This window comes from Dromiciops gliroides, chromosome 2, assembly GCF_019393635.1.
Source record: "Dromiciops gliroides isolate mDroGli1 chromosome 2, mDroGli1.pri, whole genome shotgun sequence".
NCBI lineage: Eukaryota > Metazoa > Chordata > Mammalia > Microbiotheria > Microbiotheriidae > Dromiciops > Dromiciops gliroides.
Genome location: NC_057862.1, coordinates 608103594 through 608123825, shown reverse-complemented (window position 1 = coordinate 608123825; position 20232 = coordinate 608103594). Strand labels below are relative to the sequence as shown.

Here is a 20232-nt window from a genome sequence, read left to right as displayed (position 1 = left end):
TACAAGTCTTTCCATGCCTTTCCGAAATCATCCTGCTTGTCATTTCTTATAACACAATAATATTCCATCACCATCATATACCACAGCTTGTTTAGGCATTCCCCGGTTTATGGACATTCCTTTGATTTCCAATTCTTAGCCACCACAAAAAGAGCTGCTATAAATATTTTTGTATAAATAGGTCTTTTTCTCTTTTTGGGGATGTCTTTGGGATATAAATCCAGCAGTGGTATTGGTGGATCAAGGGGTATGCACAGTTCTATAGCCCTTTGGCCATAGTTCCAAATGGCTGTCCAGAAGGGTTGGATCTTTGATGAATCAAAAGGTAGACATTTGCAAGGGATATCCTGTAGAAGACTATAGCTTTACCATTGGGGCAGCTAGGTGGTACAGTGGATAGAGCACTGGTCCTGAAGTTGGGAAGATCTGAGTTTCAATCTCATCTCAGACACTTACTAGCTGTGTGTCCCTGGGCAAGTCATTTAACCCCAATTGCCTTAAACATCTGGGATAATCTCGGGTTACCTTGTTATATATCTTGTGCCTCTGGAGGAGAGGGTGAGGTTGGTAACCTTGCACAACCCTCCCTCACTTAAATCCAATTACGTGCAAGTCATAACATCACCCTGACGTCATGGTCCTCTTCTAGAATGCAGGACAAACAATAACGACAAGAGCTTTACCATTAAACAGAGTAGGTAGCACCTACTTCCCAGGGCTGTTATGAAGATTAAATGAGATGATATTTGTAAAGTATTTAGTACAGTACCTAGCACCCAGGAGGTACTTCATAAACGCTTATTTCCTCTCTTCTTACACAATTGTCTGAAAGACATGGAAAATACAAGATCTCACTAGGTTAATTGTTAGGTGACTCCGCAAAGCATTTGATTCCTTAGATAAACAATAAATACAATAAATAATAAAACAATGCCATCGAAGCTTTCTTTTAGCGAGCTAACTTTCTACATGTTCCCAAACCAAACAAAATTCTTAGAAAGATATACCTATAAAGATAACCTTATTCTGAGAAAGACATTAGAGGTGTTGCTCGTTATCATGAAGGAGATCCAACACAGAAACCAAGTCGAGGAGGGATCCCCTGTAGATGGGGAGGTTTACCGGATGCTTTCATTTGCAGATGACACATTGCTGAATGTATCAAACCCTAGAACACTATAGAGCTTCCTGAATGAGATTCATGATTATTTTGCACTGGAAAAGTCAGAACAAAAATAGCTAGTAGGGAGATGATCCCCTAAAATAAATAAAGAGATAGTAAGAGATCATTTAATAGTCCTTGATGATTTTGTGTCACCTGCCCCATGTGGACTATATCCTTAATTACAGAAAGAGCCAAGAGATGTGATCGCTAAGTCACTGTCAGTTATACTTGAAAGATCATGGAAAACAGGAGAAGTGCTACAGGACTAAAGAAGAACGATTGTTGCAATTTTCAAATAAAGGAGGAGAACTGAGTCTGCAAATATAGGCCAGTGAGCCTGACTCAATTCTTTGCAGAATTCTACATTGGATCATTAAATCACCATAGACAGGTCATGTCAGATTTAACACCATTTCCTTTTTTGAAAGGATTGTAGTGGATGAGGGTGCTGCTATACATATGTTTTAGATTTTAGCAAAACTTTTGATAAAGTATCTCATACTTTTCACGTAGAAAAGACGAATAGACATGGACTAAGTCACTGTGCATTTATATAAGTTTGCAACTGGTTCTTTGGCTACTATCAAAGAATACTTACTAATGGTGCAATGTCAGCTTGGTAAGAAATCTCTAGTGGAGTACCCCAGGGAATTGTACTTGGGAAATCTCTAGGTAGTGCCCTAGGTTCGTTGTTTACCAGGGACTTGGGCAAAGACACACTTGGAATGCTCATCAGATTTGTAGATGACACAAAGCTAGGAAAGATGAGTAACATTCTAGATGTCAAAGGTAGGCTCCAAAGAAAGATTTTGATAGACTATAGCAAACTCCAAACCTTTTTCATGGAAGAGATTAGTGGCATGCATATATCCCAGGAGTTAGCTATGTGATAATTGAACATAGAATTGGGTGAGATCAGTAAAATAATTACTGTAGAGAAAAAAAAAAACACATTAAAGAGAACCTTTGATAAAGTCAAAGAAAGATGTCAGGGAACTTAAAAAAAGATGTCAGGGAACTGTGCACGTGAACATAGTAAACCACTCCAAAGCAAGCAGTAAGAATGAAAAAATCTAAATTGGGAGGACTGACTTATGAGTGACCCCTAAAGTTCTTTATTAGTAAAACTTTCCTGACCATTTGGCACTTTATCATTATTTTCATCTAAGAGGCTCTTTTGCCATTAAAAAGGATGCATGTAGGGGCAGCTAGGTGGCGCAGTGGATAGAGCACCGGCCCTGGATTCAAGAGGACCTGAGTTCAAATCCGGCCTCAGACCCTTGACACTTACTAGCTGTGTGACCTTGGGCAAGTCACTTAACCCCAATTGCCTCACTAAAAGAAAGGAAAAAAAAAAAAAGGATGCATGTAGAGAAAGTTGTCTTTAGCTCATATATCATTAGAGATGTTTATACAAAAAAAATTTTGAGCAATGTATCCTGCCCTCCCCAGACAACTTCTTGGTCTTATATAGAGGCTACTTATAGCTAAATCCTGGGATTATTTTTTTCCCCCTAAAGCCTACATTTCATTTTAGTGTAGTAGGAATTTGCATGTTATGGCTGCTTTAAAGTACCTCTATTGTACTGGGTACTGTAGAAGTGCTTGTGTTATTCATTCATAAATGTATACAGGTCTTAGGTACATAAAAAGCCGAGAGGCCTGAACTGTCCTCCATTCTTTGTATAGGACTTCTGTTGCTATGGCGACTGATGAATTAGAAGGCTGCCCCTCTTGACTTTCTGCTTGTCCTGGGAGTGTAGAATGGGCAAGAAGTCAAGAATGACATTGTCTTTGGCTATGGTGCATTTTTCTGATACAAAAAAGCCCACTGCAGCAAAATTACAACTAGCTTCTCCAGGGAAAAATAAAACCCCAAAGGCCACATTCTTTAGCTGTAGGGTACATGTAAATCATGGCATGTGCCATGTGGATTCTCAGGTAATACAGGCTAGTGACAGGGAGGAATTGTGTATAAAGTCAGTCTGATGGCCTGTAGATTGTACAACCATAACATGTCATAGGTACAGCTCTTACATCAGAAATTGAGAGTTTTGTCTCCAGAGATATAAAGGTATAGTAGCAATAACAGTGGTAGCAGTAGTGATAGTGTTGGTGGTGGTGGTGGTGGTGGTGGTGGTGGTGGTGGTGGTGGTGGTGGTGGTGGTAGTAGTAGTAGTAGTATCAGCAGCAGCAGCAGCAGTAGTTGTAGTTATTGTTGTAGAAGAATGAGTTATTGGGGCAGCTAGGTGGCGCAGTGGATAAAGCACCGGCCCTGGAGTCAGGAGTACCTGAGTTCAAATCCGGCCTCAGACACTTAACACTTACTAGCTGTGTGACCCTGGGCAAGTCACTTAACCCCAATTGCCTCACTGAAAAAAGAAGAAGAAGAAGAATGAGTTATTGTTTTTGTTCTCTCAGTTGTCTCCTCAGTTCAAGACCTAGATATGAGTATGGTGCCATCAAAATATGTGCTATTTAAATGTAGAAAATGGAAAGGATTGCCTATTTAGATAGATTTCCAGTTCCTGCTCTCTAACCATTAGTCTTTGCACTTTAGACCACCTTGGAGGGATTGTTTAAAACCTTAGATCTTTTTTTTTTTTTTTGGTCATTGTATTGGAAAATACATATTCTTCCTTGACATAAGAGAAAGGAATCAGGTTAATGTCAATTAAAGGCCTTTGAAACACTGATCTTTAAATAATAGCTACCACTTATGTAGCACTCTAAGCATGTGAAAGTTTGCAAAACACTTTACAAATATTATTTTGTCTTTATAACAACCGTAGGAGATAGGTATTCTTATTATCCCCATTTTAGAGTGGAAGAAACTAAGTCAGCAAAAAAGTAAGTGACTTGCCCAAGGTCACACAATTAATAAGTGCTCAAGTGGGATTTGAACTTGGATCTTCTGGGGTCCAGGTCCAGTGCTCTATACATGATGTCACCTAGAGAGAAAGTCTAATGTAATAATGATAATAACAAATCATATTTATATAGCTCTTGCTATGTAGGAGGCACTCTACTAAGAGCTTTATAAATACTATCTCATTTGAGATAAAATTGAAGTGAAGATTTGAAATTCTTGAATAGCAGAAAAAAATGCAACTTCATTTGATATTAAGTGCCACTACTATAAATACAACAATACTGAAGCTAGTAGAGATAATGTCAAAACAACTTTTCCCTTATGTTCATTGCCACCTCAACTTGAAAGCCTGAAGGCAGAGGGACTTATAGAATCCACACTTTAGTGAAGAAGGTGACTCGGGGAACAGTGAAGAGTCCTTGACTTTGTGACTAATGTTATCACCAAAAGAAACTTCCTTACTAAGGAATAAGATTGGTTCTGTGCACTTCACTACATTTACTGAACTATATCATCCTTCCATCCATGCCTCCATCACTCTATCCACCAGTTCCTTCCCATTATCCATTCCTCCCTTCCATCCATGCATCTCTCCATCCATGTAGATATATCTGTGTACCACCATGTTTGTGTATCAATCAATCAACAAATATTCATTAAGTTCTCACTGTGTGCAAGGACTGTGCTAGGTATTGGAGATACAAATCAAAGGATGAGATAGTCTCAGTTTTCAAAGAGTTTTCATTCTACTGGGAGAGATAAGCACATATATAATATTATGCAGCATAAGTATAAGGTCTGTGACTCTAATGTATTGTTGGTAGAGTTGTGAACTGATCCAAATCTTCTGGAGAGCAATTCGGAATGATGCCCAAAGGGCTATAAAACCGTGCATGTCTTTTGACTTGGCAATAATACTACTTGGTCTCCATCCCAAAGAGATCAAAGAAAAAGGAAAAAGGACCTATATGGCCAAAAATCTTTATAGCAGCTCTTTTTGTGGTGGCAAAGAATTGGAAATTGAGGGAATGCCCATCAATTGGGGAATAGCTGAACAAGTTGTGGTATATGATAGTGATGGGATATTATTATGCTATAAGAAATGATGCGCAAGACGCTTTTAGAAAACCTAGAAAGACTTATATGAACTCATGCAAAGTGAAGTGAGCAGAACCAGGATAACGCTGTACACAGTAACAGGAATATTGTACAATGATCAATTGTGAATAACTTAGCTATTCTGAGAAATACAATGATCCAAGACAATTCTCAGAGACTTATGTTGAAAAATGCTTTCCACCTACAGAGAAAGAACTGATAGAGTCTGAATGCAGATTGAAGGATACTTTTAAAACTTTATTTATTTTTCTTGTATTTTTGGGGGGATGTCTGTGTTTCCTTTTGCAACATGGCTAATATGGAAATATGTTTTGCATGAATAACCTTTTTCAAATTGCTTGTCTTCTTAATGGGTGGGGAGGGACAGGAAGAAGGAATAGAATTTGGAACTCAAAATTTTAACAAATGAATGTTAAATTTTTTTAGATGTGAGCAAAATATAAAAAATTAGGTCAATAAATACAAATTATATATGTATATCTATATCTTTATACATATCTATATCTATCTTTATATCTATATGTATATCTATATGTATGTATGTATCTATCTGTCTATCTATCTATCTATAGAGAGAGCATAAAAAATACAAGATAGCTTGAGAGGGAGGGTATAGCATTTGAGCTAGGGAGAGTACAGATCAGGAAAGGCTTCATGCAGAAGATGGTACATGAATTGCAACCGAAAGGAAGAGAGATCCTGAATCAGAGTAAGGAAAGCATTCGTTCCAGGCCTATGGGACAGACATTACAAAGGCCCAGAGACAGCAGATATAGTGTCCTGTGTGAGAAACTCAGAGAAATCCAGTTTGGCTGGATTGCAGAGTGCAGGAAAAAGAGTAATATCCAATGAGACTCTGGAAAGATAGGCTGGTGCCAGATTGTGTAAGGATTTACAAGCTTAACAGTGGAGTTCATATTTGATCCTAGAAGTAAAAGGAAGCCGCGAGAGCTGATTGAGTTGGGGAGTCACATGGTCAGATCTGGGCTTAAGGAAAACTACTTGGGCAGCAATGCATAGGATGAACTGGTGTGCTAAGAGTCTTGAAGCAGGGAGTCCGATTAGGTGGCTTTTGCAATAATCTAGGCAAGAGCTGTTGAGGATCTGAATTAATATGGTAGCTATATAAGTGGAGAGAAGGGGTCAGATATGAGAGAAGTTGTGAAGGTAGAAACAGCAGAATTTGGAACTGGATATTTGGAGTGATGGAGAGTGAGGAGTCTGGAAAGGTGTCACCTTCGAGAGAAATAGGAAAGTTGGAAAGATGGGAAGGTTTTAAAGGAAAGATAATGAGTCAGATAATGAGAGGTTTCTGGGACTTCCAATTTGAAATAAATGTCCAATAGACAGTTGGTGTTTCAGGATGAAACTCTGGGGGATAGAATAAGGCTGGGTATCTAGTTATCTGCTTATAGATGCTAGCTAAAGCCATGGCAGTTGATGGGATTACAAAGAGACAATATCGAGTAAGAAGAGAAGAGGACCCAGAGCAGAGGCTTGGGGAAGACCCAGAGTCAGAGGCATGATATGGATGATGATTCAGTAAAGGAGATTGGGAAAGCTGTCAGAAAGGGAGGCAAACCAGGAGAGAGCCATGTCTAGCAAAGCCAGAGAGGGGATTCCAAAGGAAAGAGTGATTAACTGTGTCATATGCATCTGGTGGTAAGTTCAGATTGTGGAAAGACTATTCAGTTTGACAGTGAAAAGAGCACAAGTAGATTTGCAGAGAACAGTTTCAGTTGCATGGTGAAGTTCAGGAAAGGAAGTCAAGGCAGTAAGTGTAGAGTTTTAAGGAATTTGATCAAGAAAAGGAGCAGAGATAGAATAAGATACTTTGAGATTGTTAGGATGAGTGAAGGGCTTTTAAAAAAATGTTGAGCATTTCATTTTTTTTTCCAGTTACATGTAAAGGTAGTTTTCAACATTCATTTTTGTAAGATTTTGAATTCCAGATTTTTCTACTTTCCTCCCTTCCCTTCTCCCTCCCCAAGATAGCAAGCAGTCTGATACAGGTTATATATGTATAATCACGTCAAACATATTTTCACATTAGTCATGGTGTGAAAGAAGAATCAGAAAAAAGGGAAAAACCTCAGAAAAGAAAAAGAAAAAACCCCAACAACACAAAAAGTAAAAATAGTATGGTTCAATCTGCATTCAGATCCCACAGTTCTATTTTCTGGATGTGAAGAACATTTTCCATCATGAGTCCTTTGGAATTGTCTTGGATCATTATATTGCTGAGAAGAGCTAAGCTTATCACAGCTGATCATTGCACAGTGTTGCTGTTACTGTGTACAATGTTGTGAAGGTTTTTTAAGGATGGGTGAGACTTCATTACTTTTGAAGGCAGTAGGGAAGGAACCATTTATTAGGGAAATACACAAATGAGGCGGTAGTGCAGTGAGCCTCTGTTCCTCAGTTTCCTTATCCATAAACCGTGGGGGCCAGATTAAATAACCTCTAGGATTCCTTTCAGCCAGAACATTCTTTGATTTTACATATTTTTTTATGTGTCATTACACTGGCTGAGTCTCTCATCTCTGTGCCTTTACCCTGGCTCTCTCCCATGCCTCTGTCCTCACCTCTGTCTCTTAGTTTCTTGACTTCCTTCATGACTCAACTCAAATCCCAATTTCTGTAGCATGTTTTTCTGGGTTCTCCTAGCGCCTTGCTTTTTTTTTTTTTTTACGGGGCAATGGGGTTAAGTGACTTGCCCAGGGTCACACAGCTAGTAAGTGTCAAGTGTCTGAGGCCAGATTTGAACTCAGGAACTCCTGAATCCAGGGCCGGTGCTTTATCCACTGCGCAACCTAGCCGCCCCAGTGCCTTGCTTTTATTTTTTTTTAATTTTTTTTTTTAAGTGAGGCAATTGGGGTTAAGTGACTTGCCCAGGGTCACACAGCTAGTAAGTGTCTGAGGCCGGATTTGAACTCAGGTACTCCTGAATCTAGGGCCAGTGCTTATCCACTGCGCCATGTAGCTGCCCCCTAGTGCCTTGCTTTTAAAGATGACTTTCCATCTACTCCATACATGTCTAGTATATGCTTAGTTATTTAGATTCTGTCTTCTCCATTAAAATGTGAGTTCCTTAGTAGCAGAGAGTGGTTTTTAACCTTTCTTTGTGTCTCCAGTATTTAACTTCCTGGCACAAAGTAAGTGTTTAAATAAAAGCTATTTGACTGACTGATTAGAAACTTCTTAGGCATTCAGTCATCTGATTAATTGCCATGATTGGGACAGGTTAGTGGCACAGTGGATACAGCACTGGCTCTGGAGTCAGGAGGACCTGAGTTCAAATCTGGCCTCAGACACTTGACACTTACTATGTGATCCTGGGCAAGTAAATCACTTAACCCTGATTGCCTCAAACATCAGGGGCCATCTCCAGTCGTCCTGATGTACATCTTGCCACTGGATCTAGATGGCTCTAGAAGAGAGAGTGAGGCTACTGGTGACTTTGCACAGCCCTCCCTCACTTAAATTCAATTCACTTCAAGTCATGACATCACCTCCCGATGTCCTGATCTTCTTCGAGAATGAAGGACAAAGAATAACAGCAATAACAACAACAACAACAAAACAATTGCCATGAGAGAATGCATAGTCATCCTTGAAGCAAGGATTCCTGGGGTTCAGGTTCTTCCTTTGACATGTGACAGCTGTGTGATCATGGGCAAATCAAAATCTCTCAGTATTCATAGTAATTCTGTAAGACTGTGAGTTGCAGAGAACGTCTACCTCCTGCATTGGTAGACGTACCTTCCTCACTTGGGAGTTCCCTATACCAGTGCAATAACAAGTCCAGTTCCTATCCATATATACACACATTCATATTCTCTCTCTCTCTCTCCCCCCTCACCCCCCCCCACCAGCTTCAGTGACTTATTTCAGGCCCTCAAACAAAATGTGCACAGAACTTACCCATGTACCTACAGCTCCTAGCAGTGCTCTTGAAAAGAAGTTAAATTTTTTCTATTAATGAGCATTAATTTTTTTCCTCCTCTTACCTCCTCCCACCTGAATTGAACACAAACAAAAGAAAAAGAAAATTCTTATAGCAAATATGTATAGTAAGCAATGCAAATTCCTAATAATGGCTTTATTAAAAAAGTATGTCTCCTTCTACATCTTGAGCCCATCACTTTCCCCTGACAGAATAGTATGCTCTACTTCTGTTCTCTTCAAAATTATTTTTCTTTATGATGCTTATAATTTTTTTCCTGGTTTTTCTCATTTCTGCATCAGTTCATAAAAATCTTCCTAGTTTTCTTTGAAAATATCTCTTTTTTCATTTCTCACAATGTAATAATAGTCTGTTATATTCATATATCATAGTTTATTCCCCAGTAGATGGGTACAACCATAATTATGTTTTTTGCTACACAAAGAGGTGCTATAAATATTTTTGCATATATGGATTCCTTTTATCTTTCTTTGATCTTTTTAAGATATTTAGTCTTGTATTGGTGTCTCTGAGTCAAGGGTTAAGCATGGTTCAATGAATTTTTGGACATAGATCCAAATTGTTTTCTAAAATCATCTGGACCAATTCATAGCTCCACCAAAGGCACATTAGTCTATGCCTGTTTTCTTTCTTTCTTTTTTTTTTTTGCCATTCTTTTGCAGGGCAATGAGGGTTAAGTGAATTGTCCAGGGTCACACAGCTAGTAAGTGTCAAGTGTCTGAGGCCGGATTTGAACTCAGGTCTTCCTGAATCCAGAGTTGGTGCTTTGTGCCATTTAACTGCCCCCAAGGTATTACTTTTTGTACCGTTTCCCAGTTAGCTTTGTTCAATTACACAATCACAAATTATACCCCAAACCCAGTTAACCATCTTGTTACAAATATGTGTCATTGATCACATGACTGAGCAGGCCGACATGCATGTCTAGTTCAATAGAACCTATTGCTTACATCGTGTAGTGGTTGGAGGACTGGATTTGGAGTGAGGAAGACCTGACTTTAAATCCTGCCTCAGACATTTATTAGCAATTTGACTGTGAGTAATTTACTTAAGAAGTACAGTGTCTGGCACATAGTAGGGGCTTAATAAATGTTTATTGACTATTGGCCTTTCTTGGCCTTAGTTTCCTTGTTAATAAAATGGGATAAATAATAGTATGTACCTCCAAGGATTGGTCTTAGGATCAGATGAAATAACATGAAAATTTCTTTGCAAACCTTAACATGCTTCTCAGGTATGGTTTTTAAAAAAACATTTCTTTGTTGTGTCATTAATCCCTTTGGTGACAGTCTGGTGAAGGATGTGGGCCCCTTCCCAGAAAACAGTTTTTAAATGTTATAAAGTAAAATACATAGAATTACAAAGAAAATCAATTATATTGAAATTCAGTTATCAAAATGTTGAAAAAAAAAGTGGATACACCTACAGGTAATCCCTATGCCATCTAAGTGCTAGCTAGCTAGCTCCATTATTGGGGGAAAAGCTCAAATCACATGCCACATTGACATGTTTGTGCATGACGATGCACTACTGCTGTGAGAAGTGCCATATGCATACAAAACCAAATAAACATCTACCACATTCCTATTTTTAATAGCTTGTAATTTAGATTTTGTCTGCCATGTTTCTAGTTCTCATCGAGTTCACCAGGGGGCAAGATTGGTCCTTGAGGGTTCTACAAGGTGTGGAACTTTAGCTAAACCTTACTCCACAGTGATGCTAATGCCTGAACCTTAGGTAAAGGAAACATTCTGAGCAAGAACACACATGCCGTCCATTCGCTGGTTTGCCTGCTCACCATGGTTTGTGCAGCTGTCCTGCCTTGTCGTTGGTGCCAATAAAGTCTGCAAAGAATGCTACAATGTTGATGATTTCAGCAGTTGTTGCTTTTTTAAATCATAAAAGTATTTTAGTATTTTCCAGTTGCATGTAGAGATAGTTTTCAACATTTGTTTTTATAAGATTTCTAGTTTCAAATTTTTCTCCCTCCTTCCCCCCTCCCCAAGACAGCAAGCAATCTGATATAGGTTATATATGTCCAATCACATAAAGCATATTTCTGCATTAGTCATGCTGTGAAAGAAGAATCAGAGCAAAAGGAAAAAACCTCAAAAAAGAAAAACAACAACAAAAAATAGAAATAGTATGGTTCGATCTGCACCTAGATTCCACAGTTCTTTCTTTCTGGATTTGGAGAGCATTTTCCATCATGAGTCCTTTGAAATTATCTTGGACCATTGTATTGCTGAGAAGGGTTAAGTCTTTCACAGTTGATCAACACACAATGTTGTTGATACTTATGTACAATGTTCTCCTGATTCTGCTCATCTCACTCAACATCAATTCATGTAAGTCCTTCCAGGTTTCTCTGAAATCTGCCTGCTCATCGTTTCTTATGGCACAATAGTATTCCATTACATTCATATACCACAACTTGTACAACCGTTCCCCCATTGATGGGCATCCCCTCAATTTCCAATTCTTTGCCACCACAAAAAGAGCAGCTATAAATATTTTTGTACACGTGTGTCTTTTTCACTTTTTTCCAATCTCTTTGGGAAAAAGACCTGATAGTGGTATTGCTGGGTCAAAGGGTATGCACCACTTTATAGCCCTTTGGGCATAGTTCCAAATTGCTCTCCAGAATGGTTGGATCAGTCCACAGCTCTACCAACAATGCATTAGTGTTCCAATTTTTCCACAGCTTCTCCAACATTTCTTATTTTCCTTTTTTGTCATATTAGCCAATCTGATAGGTGTCAGGTGGTACCTCAGAGTTGTTTTAATTTGCATTTCTCTAATCAATAGTGATTTAGAGCATTTTTTCATATGGCAATAGATATCAGCAGTTGTTTTAAGACTAGATGCTCACTCTTGTTAATTCTTTTTTCTCCTTTTAGTGAGCATGAAATATTTCTGAAAATGAAATTGAAAGGATGGCAACATGGTGTCATGGATTGGGTACTCTTGGAGTCAAGAAGACCTGGGTTTGAATTTTGTGTCAGACAGTTGCTTAGCTGTGTGATCTTGGGCAAGTCAGTTGACCTCTTTGGATCTCAGTTTCCTCATCTGTAAAATGAAGGGATTGGACTTGATTGACTCTAAGGTTTCTCCCAGCTGTAAATCTGAGATCCTATGGAAGATTTTTTTTTATCTGTAGATATATGGCAGCTATACAAAGAATGACCAATAATAATTTCAGACTTTTTTTTGATTAAGGAATGTTGATGTTTCACAAATATTAAAGAAAATCTTTACTTTCCAGGAATAACCAAGGGCCTATAAATGTTGAAGATATTTTTACCAGCTTTGACAACACAGGGAATGTCTGTAAGTTGCGAGTTTGTTTTCTACTTTTTTATAATTTTTACTATAGTGAATGTGCAATGTGCTTTTTCTTACTAACATTTTAATTGTATATAGATGCAGAATTTATTAAAGGAGAAACTTCTTTGATTAGCAGTGTCAATCTGTTTTCTCCCCTTCACTTCCATCTTCCTTTTATTGGAATAAATTTTTAAAATTATAGGTAAAGAAATGTCTCTATTAGGGAAATTATCAAAGCATCAGCTTAACATCTGAGTTCCTGATAAACAGAGGACATATTGAGAGAGTAAATATTTAATCTGACCATCTAACTATGCATCTTTCTTTAGTAGAGATATAATCCAATAGAGGTAATTTTTGCTACTTGAATCCCTACTATGTGCAGGGTTCTGTGTTAGGCCCTGTGCATACAAGAGGGAGCAGGAACAGTTCTTATCCTTGAGTAGCTTATACTCTAATGGGGTAAGGGTGGCAGTGGGGAAGGGAAGAGGAGCATATGGCATAGACAGGGCAACAGGTGCTAAGTTCAAAGACAATGTACTGCAATCAGTTATTTTAATAAGGCATTTTTATAGCAATTTCAGATTTACAAAATGCTTTTTGAGCACTTTTGAGTAGGTATTTAGTAAATGTTTGTTAATTGATCGTTTTACTCACAAGCCTGTGAGATAGTATAAGAATTACTCATTATTTATAGATGAGAAACTGGAGGGATTTGACCAAGATAGCAAATTAGCAAATAAAAGAGCCAGAATTTGAACCCAGGCCTAATGACTCTAAATCCATTGCTCTTTTACTACATTACAACTACCTCATGAAGAATTTGAAGAGAGAGAGAGCGAGATCTCTTTGAGCTGGCATAAGTAATAATGAAATAATACATTTACACAAAGAAATGACAATCTTTGTAAATTTTTTTTCCAAAACTGTCATCCATAGGCTGCATCTTGTTAATTCAAACAATATTTGGACAACATATATACTCTTTAAATAGTGCACATACTTTGTGGAGGGGTCTTGTTCTTATGAAGAAAAGCTCTTGTGACTTTTTCCTCTGTAAAATTCTCTGCAAATGGTCAAAAATATTCAGCTTGAGGCGTTTTGTTTTTCTTAAGATAAATGAAGACAGCTTGGTAAGATTATGTATGATGTTCAATTTATGATATCATCTGAGAGCATAATCTTACTTTTTCTTAGGTTCACAATTGTTTCCCAGTTAGATATATGCCCCTTTGGGGGTGAGGCAGGAGTGGCAAAGTTTCCTTTTGCTCCTTGGTAAATAGGATTTGTCAAGTGAACTCACCTTTCTGTAGTTCAGCAATGACCCATACAGCAAAGAGCATAGGTAGCAGAGTAGTTGAAATAACTATGAAATGCTACTGTCAATGGTTCAATATAAGATAGGGCCACTAGCTGGCAGCATTATATAAAATATAAATAAGGAGTTTGGGGCATTATTTGTGGCAATGACCACAAAATGATAATTTCATAGAGGTAACATTTTCTGGAGCATCTTCCTGTAAAGAAATTACCCAGGCAATAAGGAGGTGAGATTTTCTTTATATTCTAAAAGGCTACACCCAAAGTCTCTTATAGCATCTACAGGGTCCTCTGCTTTCCTTAGTTCTCTGGGGCTAGTTACAATAGACCAATCTCTTCTTTCCTTATTTTACCCAACACAAAGATTATTTTTTTTTCAAATAGGAATTTTATTGGATGATTTAAAAGGGAAGGGGATATGGGAAGAATGAGGACTTATAAAAAAAAAGATAAATTTACAGATGGCAGAATTCTTAAGATATTCATCATATATATAGTCAAACATTTGCTGCACCACTTCTTCTTCTTCTTGGCAGTTGGGGTTAAAGTGACTTGCCCAGGGTCACACAGCTGGTAAGGTGTCAAGTGTCTGAGGCAGGATTTGAACTCAGGTCCTCCTGACTCCAGGGCCGGTGCTTTACCACTGCGCCACCTAGCTGCCCCCTGCTGTACATCTTCTAAGGGGAAACTTGTGTCTCCATTCCTCATCTTGGCCTAGATGTTCTTTCTTCCATTTTTTAGGTTCCTTTACCTGTTTTCATATCCCAGTGCCCTCCTAAGGATATTATTCTCTAGAAGTTGCTGAAGTCTGTGCATGCTTTTGGTTAAAACTTAGATTCTTTTCCTTTTATTCTAATTAACTCCCAGGACTATCTTCTTATTCTTTTCATTCCTTAATGGCTTTTTGAGAATTCCCCCCTCCCCTAGAATAGGTCTTTTTTTTTTTTTTTTTTAGGCAATTGGGGTTAAGTGACTTGCCCAGGGTCACAAAGCTAGTAAGTGTCAAGTGTCTGAGGTTGGATTTGAACTCAGGTCCTCCTGACTCCAGGCCCGGGGTTCCATTCACTGTGCCACCTAGCTACCCCTAGCATAGGTCTTTTTTTAAAAAAAATTTCAAAGTTCTGGTCCTTGGCCTGGGGATGCCTCTGATTCTTTCTACATTGGCAGGATAGCAGGCTGCCAATGAATGATCATATCTTTAATGACAGCTTGCCAGCTGCATTCACTTTCCTGTATTCTGAGGTTGGTCAATAATTGTTCAGGCCAGAAACAGAATTTTTCCATACACAAATACTTTTTGTACAGTGATGATAACATATAATTTCCACTAATAGTAAAAGAATAACAATGTCACAACATCCCAATCCCTCCCCTCCCCATACAGTGCTTTTAAAGTTAAAAAGTTTAGAACAGCTCTTACCAGCATCTAAAGACATTGGGATCATTTGGAAAGAATACTGACTCTGGAGTAGGGACAAGTCTTAATCATGGGTCTGTAGACTTGGTTTTTAACAAAATTTCTTTTGCAAATTATATTTTAATGTAATTGGTTTCCTTTGTAATCCTATGGGATTTACTTTATACATTTAGAAACACAATTCTAAGGATAGGCTTCATCAGATTGTTGCCAAAGGGACCCATGGTACAAAAAAGGGGAAGAGCCCCAGGTCTAGAGAACAGGGGTTCAAATCCTACCTCTGAAGTTTATTACTTTTGTGACCTTGCACAAATTCACCTTCCTGGGTCTTCTTCCTTATTGATACAAAGCATAGATGATCTCTGAAGTCCCTAGATTTAGATCTATGATTCTTTTACCCTGTGAGTATTTTCCAATTGCCATCAAAAGGCTGATTGTAGGGCAGCTAGGTGGCACAGTGGATAGATAGAGCACCGGCCCTGGATTCAGAAGGACCTGAGTTCAAATCCGGCCTCAGACACTTAACACTTACTAGCTGTGTGACCCTGGGCAAGTCACTTAACCCCAGTTGCCTTACCAAAAAAAAAAATAAAGTCTTATTGTAGTCATTACTCTCCTCATCCTCAAAACTTCTTTTAAAAGAGTCTTTTGGTAAGTAATCTAACCTAAGAACTTGGGGATCAGATGCATTTTTTTCTCCTTATAAGACAAAGAGGTCTTATGTTTTAATGATAGACTTGCAAAAGCTCATATGCCATGAGTAAATTGTAATAATTATCTTTTATGTACACCAACTATAGAATAATGTTATTTTAAATATAGTAAGAAGACAACTTTAGGCCTCAGAAAATTTAAAAGTTGTACAGGGGTAGCAATCTGCTGGAAGAGGCTTTGCTGGTGAAACTACAGCTCTTTGAATTGCTACATAAGGAGAGAGATTAAATTTTTCTCTTCATTTTTTTTAACCTAACAGACATCAAATAAAACAAGAAAAGGAGGATTGTATGTAAACCTGAAACTCTCTTGTCCACAGAGGGAAGGCATTAGCAAGAAGGTGGATGCCCCTCCCTAGTCCCCCTGGAGACCCCTCTGCTCTTAGGGGCCATATTGATGCCAGACTTTGTGCTGGCACCTGATCATCATAACTTACTGCTGCTGCTTGGCCCTCCCAAGCAATAGGGATTACAAATGTGCCCAACTTTGCCTGGCCCTCATCTCCAATTTATTGATGAGGAAACTGAGGCTCAGAAATTAAACAACTTGTCCATAATCACAAATGATTAAGCACTGAATATTTCTGAGAACATACCATTTAATGTAATTTCAACAAAACACTTTGTACTTTTACTTTTAAGAAGAAAAATCTACTTTGGTGTTTGGTGCATAGAAATAAAATTTTATTGATGATGCTTGGTTGTAAAATCTCCCCTAATAATTTTATTCGTAATTTAAATTAATCTACGTCACCATATGAAATTAACTATAATTGAAAAAATAATTTTGCATTATTTTTGTGGATTTTCCTTTTATGCCTGGAGATTTTTGTGGTAATCAGTGAGAAGCTATTGGTTCAATATCTCGGCTAAACAGCAGAGGGCGATGCAGTTTCAGTTCTGTTTCACTGACCATCTGTTAACTAAGAAGCCATAACCTTAAACTTTCACAATGTAAAATGTTTATAGCCGAGGGAGACCAAGTCAGCTGAATGATGCCATTTTAATGCATAGTGCTGTGTGCTTTCACGGAGACGTCTGCTAATTATGTTCAGGAAATATGTCTATTAACTGAAGCTCCTTACTGGAGTTTTTAGTGTTGTTGTTTTTTTCAGAGGGGTAGGGGAGGTGGTGGTAGAAACAATAGGAGAATAGAGCTGGAGCTAGAAGGGACCCAGAGGCCTCTTCTCTCTTTGGCAGCAGAGTTAAACTGAGGACCAGAGATGTTTGGCCACATGGATGGATGTTGTGTCACAACCTAGATTGGCATGGAGATCCTTTGCAGCAGGACTACAGGCAGGGCCTGTCTTTTTTCCATTGTACTATAAGTTTGTGGGTTTTTTAATTGGGCGGGGAGGGGGGGAGTTAATGTTGTCTTCAAGAGATTAAAAAAGTCCCTTTGTTGTTAAATGTATTTCTTGTCTGGAAAAAGTATGTATATTTAGTGAATGATTTGGTTCAGTCCTAATAAAGTTCTTGTATTTAGCGAATTCGTTGGTTTAACCCCAATATGGATTTGCTTTTGGTTTTGTTAGTTTCGTGAAATCTAAAAAATGCTCATAAGTTCTGCATTAGAATATCTGCTTCCAAATGGTAATTCAAGTAGGACACTGGAGGTTAGGCTGCTGCTCAAAGAATGACAAAAAAAAAATCAGATTTTGAATTATCCTTTTATTTTAGGGATTACTTTTTATATTAAGAGTATAACTCAGTTTCTTCAGCCATAAAATGAGAGAGATGGACTGGATGACCTACCTCTTAGGGAACTTTCAGCTCCAGGGTCATGATCTAGTGGTCATATCTTAATTCCTAATAAGTTTAAAAAAATGAAATATAAAACATATTTTGTAACTGCAAGAAAAATGATATAGATATAGAAGGAAAAAAGATATAGATAAAGATATAGAAGGAAAAAATAGCAGTGACTCATTAGTGTTACAGAGCTTAATGTACAATTTAACATTCAATTTTCAGTTCAATTCAGTAAGCTTTTATTACATGCCTACTTTGTGCTTGTCACAGGATTAGATGTAGGGGTTATAAAGACAAACATGGAACAGTAAGGAGCTCACATCTTCTGAGGGGTGAAACAAAAACAATTAAAGTAGAATTAGTCATAAATTAGACCCTTATTAAATATTTATTTCATTTTACCTTAGAAGAAACTAGAAATTCATAAATGCAAGCTTTTTTGGGGGGGCTACCCATATATGTTCATATGCAAATAAGTGTATGTATATGTGCATTTTTTGTTTCATTTTGGGAAAATAAGTGAAACTTCCCAGTATTTCCCCATTTCTTGTTTGTGTTTTAAAAAAGAATGAAATCAAAGTCATCAGAATTTTGTTCAATGCAATGACTAAATATGACTTCAGAGAAGTTTGCTTCTTGCTCTTCAGCGGAAAGGGAGGAGACTATCCAGGTGTGGAATGAGGCCTCCATGGTTAATATTATAGATTTGTTTTACTTAATTGCACTTTGATACAAGAGAGGGTTCTATTGGAGGGTTTGAATTGGGGGGGGTAAGAAAATTGTTGGAAAGTAACAGTGATAGTTTTAAAAAGAACATCGGTAAAACATTTGGAAATCACATTTGATTTTTCATATTAAGATATTGCCAATATAAAATGAATTATTCAAATTTATTTACTTTTCTAAGATATAGTCCATTGACTATTCACTGTATAATCAATTTTAGAAATTTTACTTAGAATGATTATTTTCCCTTTTTTTTTTCTTTTTGCCCATGGCTCTGACCTCTATCTGTGTTTAAATGAACAGTTGTAGAAAATAAAACTTATTTCGAAAACCTTTTTTTTCTTTTCTTGTTCACCTTCAGCTTAGTGGAAATGGTATGAGTATTTTATCCTTTGGCATTGGGCCAAGAGAAATTGCTTGGGAATCCACTGCTTTCTTTGTAAGTCTCTGTGGGTAGCTCAGAGATATCTGAATTGTTATATGGGGAGATTGTGGTTGCTACTGATTCATCATGCTTGGAAGGAGATGCCATCAGGCTACCTAGGGAAAAGTATGGGATGACCCCTCTTATTGGCAAGAGAGGCGCTTGCTGCCCCTGTGCCTGTGTAATGTATCCCTCTTTGATAGCAAGGGAGATGCCCACATTTGTAAGCTCTGCTGCAGATCTTAACTGGCTTCCTTTTCTTTGTGGGTCTATTCTCATTGTTCCCTTCCTTTCACCTCTCTGCTCAAAGAAGAACCTACTGTGCATAGTCTTACTAGAAAACACTAAATTACTTCCTGTGACTTTTCTCTGCTTATTCTGAATGCACTTTGAAATATGAGTCTCATCAGGGCATAGCTGATCTGAATTTGGATTTTGTTATGTTCAGGGCAATTACTTGATATTTATAAATTTAGAAAGATATTTCATCACCATCTGGGAAAATTATTACTTCATTTGTGCTTTTTTTTGTTGCTAGTATGACTTGTGTGGTAGCATTCCTTGTATTTCTGTTTAATGAAAGATTTTGCTGTTATTTCAAGATGACTCAAATTTACAGCATAATGTACCTGAGTCTTTCAGTGACAGAGAGTTTAAATTGTCTCCAGAGATATTTTGGAATAATCTAACTGTGAATCAGAATTCAGAGCTGATGATGCAACTCAAATTTTGTGGATTTGTTGATAATCCACTCTTTTTCTGATTCCTCTCATTGACCTTGGCAAGTTGCCCCCTTTTTATCTGTATTGTAGATAACAGTAGTTTATTTTCCAAGTGGCCTGTGGGAGTATCTGGTCATTAAAATTTTTCCCCCAGTGCTATGGAATGGGGTGAAGGTGGAAGAGCATGGAGGAAATAACAATAGTTATTTTCTAGAATTTTCTAGAGTTCTTTCTTTTTGAGACTAGACAGCAAGTTTTATTTGAGAAACAAATCATGTAGGTTTTATCATGTGAAGTTGGAAAATTAAAAGTAGCATCTACTTGTAATTGTTTCTAATCTTTTTGTATTCAGTGTAGTTTTGTGTTCTTTAATCTTCTATGATTAAATTAGGACAGTTCTGGGAACTTGAGCTTTGAATTTCTTAACTTGTCCACCAAGACTGTTGTTGTATGGATAATGGAAGGGAAATCTTTAAAAAAAAATTTATTTGTCTCATGTCTAAATCAACGTTTTCTTTTTTTAATTAAAATTTTTTTTAATTTTCCCAGTTTTTTCTTATGTGGACATTTAGTCAACTTGCAAGATAATTGAATTGAGAATGTTAGTGAAGAAAGTCAGTCTCCCTACCAATATCAAGAATAATGATATTTGTGGTTAGCAGTCTTGAAATCACAAGATGAGGATACTTTTGGAAATATGTGCATTTC

General features: G+C 37.5%; 1 protein-coding gene across 1 annotated transcript in view; it reads left to right on the top strand.

The window, feature by feature from the left end:
- CAMKMT (calmodulin-lysine N-methyltransferase) overlaps positions 1 to 20232 on the top strand; it is a 512023-nt gene that overhangs the window by 20495 nt on the left and 471296 nt on the right. Inside the window, exon 3 of the mRNA XM_043983087.1 lies at positions 12389 to 12453. Within this exon, the coding sequence (XP_043839022.1) occupies positions 12389 to 12453 (65 nt within the window). The remainder of the gene's footprint in view (positions 1 to 12388; positions 12454 to 20232) is intronic.